General features: G+C 39.0%; 1 protein-coding gene across 1 annotated transcript; it reads left to right on the forward strand.

Moving 5' to 3' along the window:
- The first annotated feature begins 329 nt into the window (after window positions 1–329).
- Window positions 330–8,223, forward strand: LOC101291923 (probable ATP-dependent RNA helicase DHX35-like). Its single transcript, XM_004300218.1, is given in 24 exon segments — window positions 330–423; window positions 426–433; window positions 515–659; window positions 765–839; window positions 1,000–1,089; window positions 1,273–1,352; window positions 1,685–1,754; window positions 1,862–1,947; window positions 2,499–2,568; window positions 2,671–2,766; window positions 2,906–3,011; window positions 3,244–3,290; window positions 3,391–3,474; window positions 3,574–3,627; window positions 4,076–4,176; window positions 4,317–4,407; window positions 4,706–4,870; window positions 5,290–5,379; window positions 5,624–5,695; window positions 6,237–6,335; window positions 6,420–6,506; window positions 6,865–6,918; window positions 7,057–7,136; window positions 7,292–8,223. Coding segments are annotated over 24 exon segments (2,076 nt in total). The 5' UTR covers window positions 330–345; the 3' UTR covers window positions 7,440–8,223.
- The last annotated feature ends 6,000 nt before the right edge of the window (window positions 8,224–14,223 follow it).

Below are 14,223 nucleotides of genomic sequence, written 5' to 3' on the forward strand. Positions count from 1 at the left end.
CATGTAACATGTTTTAATGGTGACATTTTTATCATATGGAACATTTAAATACTATTTTATCATTTATACCTTCAAATGGTAGTTTTATGTTAATTACCCAACTATAAATAATCACGAAGATAATCACAAATAATATCAGTAGTCTCATCTCATCTCAATGTTTTTCTTTTTTTCTTTTTCAGTAAGAAAATACAATTGAGAATAAATAATAAACGATGACACGGCCCAATGGGCACTAGCTTATTATCCAACGAATGTATTTCGGGTCGGGTCCGGGTCATCCCTGTGCGCCTAATACACTCGGCTGACCCCAAAAATCAAACAGTAGCAGAAAGAGCGAGAAGAATGTCACAGTTCTGGAGACCAGGGGCGGAGAAGCCTCGCCTCCTCGACGACGAAGAAGGCGGCGTCGTTTCTTCGCCAACTCCTCCGGGTATTCCTCCTCCTCCTCCTCCTCTTCTTCTCTCTTCTTTTCTCTTTCTTTACAGTGTTCTCATATTTCGCAAAATCGCAGAGGAGGCTATGCGAATCTGGAGAGGCAGAGGCAGAGGCTACCGGTGTTCAAGTACCGCACCGTCATTCTCTACTCCGTCGAGACTCGCGCCACTACCGTCGTCGTCGGCGAAACCGGCAGCGGCAAAACCACTCAGATTCCTCAGGTTCCTAAACCCTAACCACTCTATAGTTTCGAAATCGCAATATATATGGATCGGTTTGAATTCGAAAGGCTTATTATTATTACTGTGTGGATGAGAATTTTGCAGTACCTGAAAGAAGCAGGCTGGGCTGACGGTGGCCGTGTGATTGCTTGTACTCAGCCGAGAAGATTGGCTGTTCAGGTAATCTGTTAGTTTTCGTTAAGCATTTGTTAAAGAGTGTAGGTTTCGATTCGGTAGAGTTTTTGAAATTGATGCCCTAAGATTGTTAGCTGATGATTACTGGTTTCGTTAGAGTGGTTAGATTTGTTTTTACAAAGAAATGATGGTACTTTTTGTGCAGTCGGTTGCAGCGCGGGTGGCTGAAGAAATGGGGGTGAAGCTTGGAGAGGAAGTTGGCTACACTATTCGGTTTGAAGATGCTACAAGTACAGTAAGACTATGCACTTTCTCTTGTTTGTTGTTTTCCTTTCCATAGGGGCATGCCTGTCTGCAAAGGCGGATGTATGCATTGGCATACTGTAGTATTATCTGGAGAGTTTTAGTCTATAATGTGAAATGTACAATGTTAAAATTGCTATGTTGTGAATGATGGTTTTCTGTTCTGGCAGCACAGGGTGTAACTATGATAAAGTTTTTGACTGATGGTGTGTTACTCAGGGAAATGATGGACGATCCTCTTTTGACTAAATACAGGTACTAGCTATTGTCATTGTAGATTTTTAGTGCCTTCCTCTTTTTAAAGGTTCCTATATGTACCTCTAGGCTCCATGTATTTCAAAGTTTCAAGCAATTCTAAAATCGAAAGTTGATTATGTTTCAACCAAATGTGCCTTTCCATAATGTGGACAACATAATTGTTGGTCACATTATTTTGGCATGCAGACTTGTGTCGTTTGACATTGACTGGTGGTCGACAAGTGACTAGGATTTTCTGTTTGTTTAAAATGGGTTCCGAATTATACTATGCATTATTTTTGGTAACTTAGTTTTTTCCCCCTCCATCTCTTCTGATATGACTTTCACAGTGTCGTAATGGTAGATGAAGCTCATGAAAGGTCTATCTCAACGGACATTTTATTGGGTCTCCTGAAAAAGGTATCAGCTTTATATCATACCTTTGATGGTTTACAAAACAAAGAGTTCATCTGTTTCTATTTTCAGTTGGACCATATTATATCATTTTTTAATCTTAAAATTTCTAGATCCAAAAACGCCGGCCTGAGCTGCGCCTCATTATCTCATCTGCTACAATTCAAGCAAAGTCAATGGCTGCTTTCTTTCAGGCCAGGTATAATTTTGTCACTCGATCAAAGTTTGATTTTTTCTTTGTCTAATTCATAGGGTTACTAATTTGCTTTTCACAAATGGTGTGATAATCAATGCCCCAGTATTTGCACTGTTATTTTTGGTAATAAATGACTGATTGATTTACTGTAGCCAAAAAACAGCTATTGGTGTATACATGTTTTTAGAGCACAGTACAAGATCATTTATTTGACTTTGTCCACATCCTGGGCATGTGACATCAAAGTATTTATGTGTCTTTAGAGGATTCTGCTTTCAAGTATTTCGAAAAATAAGATAAACAACTTCTACTGCTTCCACCTATACATTTACTTGTGTATATCAAGGAGCATTTGTGTGCATTTTGGCTACAGATACCTTTAAGGCTCTAATGATATGAACCTGCAATTATGGGTATAGGAGAGTTACATGGAAAACTTAAAGTTCACCTTTCATTTTTGTCAATGTCAAGTTAGGTTGACTGCGGCTTCCATAGATAAAAGTACTGTATTATGTTGAGTGTCATTATTGATATCCTGTTTTTGTTGTCATCAGCAAAAGACGCCGCAGACCGGAAGGAGAAGAGCTTGGACCAATCATGGAACCTGCAGTCTTATCAGTTGAAGTAAGTTTGACTAATGACTCTCTCTCTCTCTCTCTCTCTGTCTTAGTTTTATAAAGAAGTTCTTTTTTCTGTCCGCTAGGCATAACACTTCTTGATTTCCAGGGTAGAGGGTTTAATGTACAAATTCATTACGTGGAGGAGCCTGTTGCCGACTATCTTCGGGCTGCAGTCTCAACGGTATTATTGATACATGACCAGGTAACTGATATTTCAATGATACTAATATGCTTGTGTTTTCTTCTATGGGGAAAACTACAAGTTTATGCCAGGTTTTCTTTTCATATCATGCGTATAGTTTTGTTTCTACTGTTTATTACAACCCTGTTTTCTGGTATAGGAACCAATGGGAGATATTCTGGTGTTTCTTACTGGTCAAGATGATATTGATGCTGCTGTCCAACTTATTACGGAAGAAGCTCAAAACCGTAGAAAGAACTCGTCAGGTGCAGTTGATCTAGCAGCTTTACCAATACTTGAATAAAATATTATTCTGATAAATATAAGTTCTTGTATATTGCAACTTGAAGAGTTATCTTTTGTAAGTGCTATTATGTATGTGCCTGTGTTGGTGTATGATGTGTTCTATGATTGCCTCATTTTGATGCTACAGAGTACCTAGATGGTTTGTGTTTTTCTTATATATGTCAATTTTATAATTTGTTTTACTGTTTTTAGGACTGATGGTTTTGCCTCTCTATTCGGGACTTCCACGTGGTGACCAGGTTTGTTATGCTGTTTTATTACCTATACCCTAGGTGGAGTGATCTAATTTGGATGATTGGTATTGTCTTTCAGATGCTGATTTAATTTTCTGCTTTCTAGGAGCTGGTGTTCGCTCCTACTCCTAGAGGGAAAAGGAAAGTAGTTATATCAACCAACATAGCAGAGACATCAATAACTTTAGAGGTTATACCTCTGATCTTTCATTGGTTTGGGAATTTGGAGTAGTATTTATAATACTTAAGTTTGCACAATCAAGCTAATCTGGTCCTTTGATTGATTCAGGGCGTGGTCTATGTTGTTGACAGTGGGTTCTCAAAGCAGCGGTTCTATAACCCGGTATACTCTCTCTCTCTCTCTCTCTCTCTCTCCCCCCATATATATATATTATGAGTAATTTACTAATTGAACTATCAAGATCCTATAACTTCATTTATTAGTTGATGGGATTTTACATTTTCTAAGAATCCTTGAACTTGTCATATACTATGGGTAATATACTAAATGAACCATCATGATCACTTCATCTATTATATGGTTGGACCTTACATTTTCTAAGAATCCATGAACTTGTGGTATACTATGGTAATATACTAAATGAACCATCATGATCCTATAACTTCATTTATTATATGGTTGGACCTTACATTTTCTAAGAAACCTTGAACATGTGATTATGTAAGCATTGGAGGCATTAATATTAATCTAATAATACCTTTAAGTAGTGCACATCTCAATGTCTGAATGTCTTTCTCACTTTCTGCTCCTCTGTATCTACTTTCCTTAGATATCAGATATTGAAAATCTGGTAGTGGCACCAATATCCAAGGCATCTGCTAGGCAAAGGACCGGTAGAGCTGGCAGAGTTCGGCCTGGGAAATGTTACAGGTCTGCAATTCTTTGTGGAATCACTATCAATATGTGTGCTCATATGATTTTATGACAGGCTGAGACATACTTACAAGAAGAAGTTATTATATAACAGAATGAGTTCTAATAAGACTGAATATGTTCAATACTTTAACCAGGCTTTATACAGAAGAGTATTTTGTAAAGGAAATGTCTTCTGAGGGGATTCCAGAGATACAAAGATCAAATCTTGTTTCCTGTGTGATCCAGGTATGCTATGTTATTCTAATCTAATGCGTTCCATGTTAGCAGGCCTCCATCTAGATGTCTCTACTATGACATACTGCCTTCCCATTAGTCACTATGAACATACAAATTTAAGCTAACAAATTTCGAAGTATCATCAATGATATTGCATTTCCTAAGTAAAATAAGTCTGTTTGTTTGCCTGCATACGTAGAGATTTTTTCTGTATAAAATAATGAAATAATTTGATGTTCACAAATTAGCAATGAGGTGACAGTTTTTCTCGCATTTTCATTAACAAAATTGTTTTCTTGCATCCCAGTTAAAAGCGTTGGGCATAGATAATATATTGGGCTTTAATTGGCCAGCATCTCCATCGTCTGAAGCAATGGTTCGAGCACTTGAAGTGCTTTATTCACTTGGGGTCCTGGATGACGATGCCAAACTTACTTCACCAACTGGATTTCAAGTTGCTGAGTTTCCATTGGTACGTTGCACCAGGCCCTATGTCACCATTTCTGTATTCCTCATCTGTAGCTATTCTGTAAATTATCTATTTTATCTCTCTCTCTCTCTCTCTCTATGGACATAATTTGTATCTCTGGGACCACTATACTTGTGACTCTGCATTACATTTTCAGTCTGTTGCTTTATGGCCATGCTGCCCATGCATTTCAGAAAAAATGGAAATGTCGCATCAGTTGCATTATTTTCTATATCCTGCAGAGTTGTACAGTTAGGTTTCCTAGAGATACCCGCACTTCGAAAACAATGTCTTTTTTTTTTTCCTTTCCAGAAAACAGTTGTGGTGCACTTCACTGTCTTCTTCTGAATTCCTTCATGTTGTATTCTTTGCTTACATAAATCGGGAAGTACCCTCATTTGTTTTATATTATTATTTTGTAGGATCCCATGATCTCAAAGATGATCTTATCATCTGGCGAATTGGGATGTTCAGAAGAGATTATTACCATTGCAGCCGTTCTCTCTGTTCAAGTAAATCCTCTTACCTCTATTACCGTTCCTCAAAACTTATTTTTTTCATCTCTCCCCACCTTTCCATCAGAAGTATTGGATACTGAGTGCCAAAGAAAATGTAATGCATATATGTAGATAGAATGCACCTCCGGAACAATGTCATATTCAAATTTACAGAAAATAACTCACCTTGTAGAATTGTAGACTTGGAAAAGAAAAATACTTTCATTTACATGTTCACAATTGAGATGCTTTCTTGCAGTCTATCTGGGCTTCTGGTTGGGGATCACAAAAGGAACTTGATGAAGCCAAGTTGAATTTTGCTGCAGCCGAGGTACTGATTGGAATCTTCTATATTTGCTTACTTTAGTCTAACCAACTTGGCAGCATTTTCACATCAGCTTTTGTCATTCTTGATACATGACAATAGATCACTACTTTTTGTACAAATAACCTAAGAACAAACATATAATGAATACCTTTCCTAGGAAACAAATCTCTTGAAGGATCCAGATATTTTTATGGTTTTGTCAGCCCTACTCTTTTCGGGGATGGAATATTAAAATGGAATTTGTCCATCTTATTTGCTTACTCCTGATTGGCATCTGTCCAAGATATGCTTGCAAACCTCTTGATATTGAGTGCATATTCATGGTTTTCATAATAATTTGGTGTGGCTCAGTATTCACTAACCTTATGCTTAGCTGACACCAAGTGCGCATATGTGATATTACAACAAACATTTGTACTCGGTTGTTACTCCACGAACTACTTAAGCAAAATATGAGTTTCATTTCTTTTCTTTTTTCTTTGCATCTTTGGCTACTTTGGCTGCTTGCCTGCTTGGTATGTCGGTTTGATTTTCTTGTATGCAGGGTGACCATGTGAGTTTCCTAAATGTCTACAAAGCATTTCTTCAGTCTGGTAAATCTTCACAATGGTGTCATAAGAACTTTATAAACTACCAAGCAATGGTGAGTATAAGAAGTTAGCTTCTCATCAGTTTAACAGATGGTCTCTTGCACCTTCTTATTAACGTTGCTGTAATCATTGTGCAGAAAAAGGTTCTTGAAATAAGGGAACAACTCCGAAGAACAGCTCGAAGACTAGGCATTGACTTGAAATCTTGTGAAAGAGATACAGAGGTAAGTATATGTTGTGCCATATGAATCTTCTCATCTCTGAGATAATAATACATCTCCCATTTTAATCCTTCTCTTCCCAATACTTAGGAACTTTTTTTAAACAAAAAAAGTAGAGTGATGGAGGATGTGTGAGAGGGGTTGCGCAGAGAGCAAGAGCGGAATACTTGATTCAATAGACAATTAAGTCTTAATTCCTAACCAAAGCTTCTTGCATGTATAATAAAACTAATAATTTTATTTAATTCAATATTTACTTCTTTATTTTATATAAAATTCAATGGGGCACATTTGACTTTGGAGGAATGAAGCCATCTTATCTTATAGTTATATTCTAAATGCTTCCCTTCATATTATGCAGGTAGTGAGAAAGGCCATTACTTATGGGTTTTTTGCTAATGCGTGTGTTTTGGAAGTGAGTAATCTCCTTGCTTAACATATCAGTGCTCTGTTTCTTTTAGTTCTTTTACTGTTTTAACTTTTGACAGGTTTCTTTCTGGTTTCTAGAGAACTTCATATTTTTTATTAATAAATTTTTGTCTGAACTCTGAAGGTGTCAAGTCATGATGGTAAATATAAAACTATCAGAGGTTCTCAAGAAGTTTATATCCACCCATCATCTGTGCTATTCAGGTTAGTAAAGAGAGAGAATCTGACGTAAATTACGATCAATCTTGCACCAGTTTTCTTAAGTCAAGCTTCAGCGTTTTTGTTTTGCCTTTTGCCCACACTCTCTTGGATTTGAATGGTTAACTGTGTTCCATGCTAATTTCTTCATTTTGTTACAGAGTTAATCCCAAGTGGGTGGTTTACCATTCGCTCGTCTCAACTGAAAAGCAATATATGCGAAATGTCATTTCGATAGATCCTTCTTGGCTCACAGAGGCAGCTCCCCATTTTTATCAAAAGCAGCGAACCAATCCTATGCTTCACTAGCTTGATCTGCCTTCACCATCCCTCATAAATTCATATCGGAATCAAGAGGAAACTACCATCGTCATTGGGTATGTGGGACTTGTAAATATACCAACTATTACCAATGCCTTTTTTTTTCCTTCTTTGATTATTAATTCCTACTTTTGGAACAATAGGACAAAACCCACTGACCAATGATGGATTAGGTTGAATTGGAGTGGGTCAGGTTCTCTAATCCCAGCCAGTTAGCCTCATTTGTTTTCTGAAGGTGATATCGTTATTAGTAGTACTACTGAGGAAGAAAAACTAGTACATAGAACTGCAAATCAATCTCGAACACAACAAGAAATGAAATAGTCCCTTCGAATTGGAGCACAGCCTGATCGCTTTCCTTTTTAATCAAACTGACATTGATTTTGCCATTCTATTTCTCTAAATTTGTACGCTAATAATGAGACCTAGATTCTCTTATAGTCTTGGTCACCCATTCAATTGCCTATAATCAATATTTTCATAGGCGTTCAAGTTCTGTTCTCAAGCATATTTCTTCTCTCATTAGGCTTTCATTGTCCACTATTCGGCTATTCCACTGATCTGTGTATGAGGGAGGCTAAGAGTATATCTTTTTTAACATCCAAAATCTTTCCTAAAATAAAGAATATCGAGAGAATTGGGAAGCTGTTGGATATGTTTTAACATGGTGACTATAATACTATAAGATATTATATACTGTTCTCACATAGTCAACAGTATCTAGAAAATTCTCCTATATATATATGCTAACGTTACAACACTAGTGTTTAGATTTGATACTACAAAATTCTAATAAGATTTTGCGCATGGTCTGAGTCTTAAAATCTCATTGAAGCCACTCGTACATTATTCGTCAAAAAAATATTTTGTTAATTTCTTTTTCAAGCTCTTAAAAGAAAAAAAAATAACGCCAATGAGGTTTGGCTCAGTTGGTAAGGGCGGGTTTGCGGTGGAGACCTTATCCAAGTTCGATCCTCGTTACCAACATGTCTCGTTGGTAAAGCTCTTACCTAAACTTTTTAGTAAAAAAAAAAAACAAAAAAAACAAGAATAACATGGATAATGCGAGGAAAACAAAGTAGGAAAACAAAGTACAAGTTAGTCTGCAGTTCCAATCCCCAAACCCAATCAAGACTTGAAAACCCTCCTGCAGCTGATCACACAGAGATGAAGATCTCCCTTCGTCTCCAAGAGGACCAAGACGCCCAGCACTACCGCAACCCACTTGTAAGAGCCAAAATCCCCATCACCATTTTCAACCAACCTTTCACTTCTTCAATCGCCACCGTCCCTTCCTCTACCACCTCCTCTCACCTCTCCTTTTCTCTCTCCTCAGCCTTCTCCTCCGGCCCTTCTCTCAAACTCTCTTACTCTCACACCGACCCATCTCCCTTCTCTCTCTCCCTCAAGTCTGGCTTGGGCCTCTTAGGCTCCCCAAACCACTCCCCTCTTGTTTTCACTGCCCACTTCTCTCTCTCCCACACAAACCCCACTTTCCTTCTCCACGTCAAGCCCCAATTCGGAAACTTTTCTCTGAAAAAGACCACCTTTTCGGACCCTGAGGTTTCTGGGTCCTGCTCAAATGGTGTTTTGGATTCTGGGTCTGGCTCAGATGGTGGTTTTGTTGATGGGTTTGTACAAGGGTCGTCGTCTGCTTGGCAGGAGCTGAGTTTGGAGCCTCGTGGGGGTAAAGATGTAAATAGTGGAGTTGGGTCTGTGGAGGAGAGGCAGTTGGGTTGGAAGAATGGTGGGAAAGATGGGTTTTTGTCTGGGATTGCTGTGATGGCCAGGACTGTTTTGCCTGTGACCAAAGGAGTTATGGTGAATATGCGGTGGGGTGTGAACTTTCCGGCCAAGTTGGGGTCCAAGCTGCCGTATTTGACAGTTAATAAGATTGCTGTTGAGACAGTTGAAGAGGTGAAGGGACAGGAGACGGAGAAGAAGAATGGTGGGAGTAATGTGGGGGATTTGGAATTGTTGAAGGGGATGTGTGTTTGGATGAGGAGGGATTTGGAGGTTTTGGAGAAGGAGAATAGGGACATGAAGCAGAGATTGGAGGATATGAAGTTGGGAGTTTCCGGGAGGCAGTTTTGTGGGGAAAGTGATGGTTCAAGGAGGAGAGTGGTGCCACCATTGGGTGAGAGTTTGGGTGAGTTTGAAAGGTGGAGGAACAAGAAAGGTGTCAGAGAAGAGAATGTGCAAACAGAGTCGCAATCGCCAGTGAAAAGTTTCAGGGAAGAGAGTTCTCGGGTGGAGGCGAAGAAGTCCACCAATCAGGCAAGTGATTTGGAATCTGAATTGGAGAGAGCTATAAAGGCTGCTACTGCCTAGCAAGGTTTGGCATATTAATGCTCAATTTACTGCTTTGTTTTGGAATGTATATAAGAAACTAGCTTCAGTTTTAGGCAAATTGTTACTATGTAGCATGGCCAGTATGCCAGGATTTGTTAGTGTAGTTTAAACTGATCACCAAACAGCGGAAATATGTTTTAATGATCGCATCAGTTGAGTTTCTTTCTGATTGAACAAGGAGTTCTGTCTCTTTCCTTTTGTGTTGCTAGCCTGCTACTGTACATATGAATCATATATGGGGTTATTGGCTGTTCTTTTTTTTTTTTTTTGTTGAATTGTTGTTAGATTGATAACTATATGATTTGAGTAGCATTTATATGTGAATTGATGGGAGGAAACTAACTTATAAGCGTGGCAGGACATACCCATGAGATGTCATGATTTCTCACAACTTATAAGGATATACCTCATTTTATCTTCCTTCTTCACCACTTGCATGCTTCATGAATGTAGCAGATGACTGCAACCTCTTATCATAGCCCAGGCTTATCTTTTACAATATTCGGTAGATGGATTGAAATCTGTGGTAGCCCTCTTTGTGTGTGCTATATATCTAAAGGAGGTAGGGAACTAGGGAACAGTGTTAACATCGCAGTATGCAGGTTGGTACCAGTTATATATGATTTGAGCAGGAAGACAAGCCCATGTGGTTTCTCACAAGCTTATGTTCCTGGAGCTCATCTCAATGCCTCTTCACCAAGGAATTTATGTAGCAGATAATTCTCCACATACGATTTCTTTACATATACATACATGATCTTGATCACTTCAGTATTTAAAGACAATGGGTTTCAGATCGCCTCTGAATTGCTAGAAGAAATTATGTGTTGTTCAAATATCATATTTGAACCAACCTTTGTTTCAGGATTTGCCGAGTCAAGCTGAAGAATTTGGATACCTATGAATGCCTATGGATCTACAATTCTAAACTCATACTGGTGTTAAACTTATCTCTAATTCTCACCTTATGCAGGAAAGCAATTTTTCCATTGCACTGAGAATAGGATTCACTGAACGACTTGTAATAGTAATTTTTGATGGTTTTTAGAAGTGCCTGCCAGGAATTTAGGAAGGAAATATTCCTTTGGGAAGTTCGACAATCTGATTTACTATCGTTTTTTTTTTTTTTTGTAAAGAAAGAATTATTATCATTTTCTTTTCTTTTTAGAATGAAATATAAAGTATGTTTGGGAAGTTTAAGAGGAACGAAAAATTCGACAAACAAGTGAGAAGTCTAGCTAGGATGGCAGTAGGAGGAAGCGCAAGACGGGACAGCGGCAAGGACAAGAGGATATTCGTAAGAGTATTTGGCAGGGACAAGATCTACTGGTACGTGATTGAGGAGAAGTCGGCGATCGACGTTGACGACGGGAACACCATGATTGGATGTGAATCTGATAACGACGACAGAGTCAGGTGCCTCTCTTTTCTTTGTTCAGATTTGGACAAGTATGAGGAAGCCTCCATCTTTTCAAGCAACGTTGCAGTCGTAAACTCGACCGTGTATCTGATTGGTGGGAATGTGCAGAAGAAGAATAAAGGAGCTTCTAGGTTTAATGATGATGAATATATTGCTTATCGACGCTTTGATGATTTGGATTTGGGAGTTGGGGAATGGCAGCCGGACGGTGGGAGTACGGTGAAATATCAAGGTGGGGGAGCCGTTGTTGGCCCGGACGGTAATATTTACACGGTGGGATACAATATATATCGATTCTCTCCTCGTGGCAATTGCAAGTTCCATGAGGAGTTGATTTCCCCGCCAAGCATAAAAGAACCACGTCTTCTTGGTGTTACTAGGAAAAAAGTTTTCATCTACACCATAGAAGGGGGCGTGGATGGTGCCAACCGGATGCTTAGTTTTGATTTAGAATCTGGAAAGTGGGATATCCTTGATGACTACTCCAATGGTGACTGGTCTGCCGGAGTGGTGCTTTATGACGACCTATACTTGTTTTCCTTCTGCAGTCAGAATCCCACACGCCAAGAAGAAGCTGAAGTTCCTGGAATATATGTATTTGATATTGAGCGGTGTGTTTGGCTCCCCGAACCAGTTGAGGGCCTCCCCACTGATGGAAAAGTCCTTCCACTCATTTACACCCCAGACCCAAATCGAGGCCAAGATTTGTTTCTTGACACAACATTCTCGGCATTTTTGCTCCAAATTGGAAAACAAGAGGAGCACAAGTTGGCTTTGCTGTGGGACGGTCATGGCACACATCCAGAAACTCGTGGGCCTCAAGTGAAACTTGTCTGGTCCAAGTTCGTACTCAAACGCAGCACTAGTAGCGCTGCTGATCAATACCCCCACTTCTACGCCGATTCAGTCTCAAGTGGATTATGTCCGCTTGATGATTACACCTTCGATCTGATCAATTGTGCAGCAGGAATGTGAGCTCTGTCTTAAATCCTACAAATGTTAAGACCGCTTGTGTATTCTTTTCCTGTTTCAATAATAATAATTGCTACTTTGATTTGTTCTCTTGAAATACTTCTTTGGTTTAAGCGAAAAATTGTGTTCAACCATTGTTCTCTACTTCTCTTACATTGATTATAAGCCAGTTGGTAATTTCTATGCATTCATGAACTTTAGTCAATCTCTTTTACAATATTTTTTTTTTTATTTTCACAAATGATTCAGAACATGCAGATGCTGAATGATTGTTTTCTAAGTCTCTATGTTATCGGTTGCTTGAGTAGACTTGTTCAGGATGATAATGTCAGTAGATATGAGTAAATATGTGATTAAATATGTGCTCCCAATGTACCTTAACACATTATAAGATAATGTCAGTAGATCTAATGAAATCATTCTTTTTGTACAATAATGGAAAGAAACTGTATTGCTTGACCAATGTGTTGTGTGATCCCTTGAATCTTCTGAATATCATATATACGTTCTCACCATTTGCACACTAATATTTTCTCAAGATTGGTTGCTCATGGATGTAGTTAATCCTTATAAATTATGTATCAGACAAGTACACAAATTATATGTATGTCAAGGCAAGCTGATTTATGCAATCAGGGGGTGATTTAGGCTTCAGAAGGGGTTTTCCAAAGGGGAACCAGTGTTGGTTGTCCTTTCTGTTGATTCAATAAAAATGGATGTAGAAACCGAGTGGAGGTTGCAGATAGGCAAAAGATAGAAAGGTCTCCCTGTGCTTCAGATAGGAACAGGGTTCAATACTCCTATGAGCTTGGCCTGTATCTGTTTTGTTGTCCTGTTTTTGTGCCCTGTAGTATTTCTTTTGAACTACTGTGAGACGCATTCAGGCTAGATTTTCTTTGTGGCTTTTTCTGGAATAATTACAGTTATAGCAATCAAGATTCATATTATTCATATTTCAATATGTGCCTCTTAGTTTTCATTCATTTGATGAAAGCAGTAGTGCTACTAATCACTTTCTGCACTAAAAGTTTTTGGTTTACAAGTTCGTTTATGAGATGATCCTTGTGCCTGTATGTTTCATCATGTCTATTCCCATGACTTATTTGAGAGAATTGGGGACAGCTAGAAACAAAAATAGAGTGGTCAAAGTTGTATTGCTTCAGACAATTATGTTCCTGATCGATATCATTAACTCAATGGAATGAAAAATGACATTTAATTAATTTAGGGGTGGTGCTGTTAACACACCTGTTTTTGCTATGGTGAGAACCAATCATCAATTAAATTCAAGTAACAAGTTTGTAAATAAAATAAAAATGTGTGGATAGAAAAATAGATAGGGTGTGTTAATAGAAAAAAATGGTGTGTTAATATCAATACTCTATTACCAACACAAATTTTTATTTTATATACTATAAAGCTATGTTGCACGGACACTTTACACCCCTAGAGTGTCAGAGTGTCCTTGACTTTATGACATGTCCCGACATGTTGACCGACATGCCACCTCAGCCTCCGACACGCCATGTCATCAATTATTAATATATATATATATATCAGAAACGTTCAAAAGCGAACGTCCGCACTTGGCTTAAAGTGCGGACGTCCCTCTGTTCACCACCGAACGGCGCGGATAACGGCGCGCCTCCACCCCAGCGGACTCCAGCAACATCCCCGACCACTTTCCCTCCTCGGCGAGTCCGCCGAATTCCAGTTTTCCTACGAGATCACCTAAAACTTCAAACAAGATAGATCTCGCCGGAAAACTGGAATTCGACGGACTCGCCGGGGAGGAAAAGTGGTCGGGGACGCTGCTGGAGTCTGTTGGGGTGGAGCCGTGCCGTCGTCGGCGTCGTTCGGTGACGAATGGAGGGACATCCGCACTTTAAGCCGAGTGCGAACGTCCGCACCAGAACGTGCCTGATGATCTATATATATAGTCCGGATCAGAGGAGGACGTCCGCACTTTAAGGGCTGTGCGGACGTCCTCTTTAGAACGCCGTCGTGTGTATATATATATATATATAT

This window comes from Fragaria vesca, linkage group LG5, assembly GCF_000184155.1.
Source record: "Fragaria vesca subsp. vesca linkage group LG5, FraVesHawaii_1.0, whole genome shotgun sequence".
Lineage (NCBI taxonomy): Eukaryota > Viridiplantae > Streptophyta > Magnoliopsida > Rosales > Rosaceae > Fragaria > Fragaria vesca.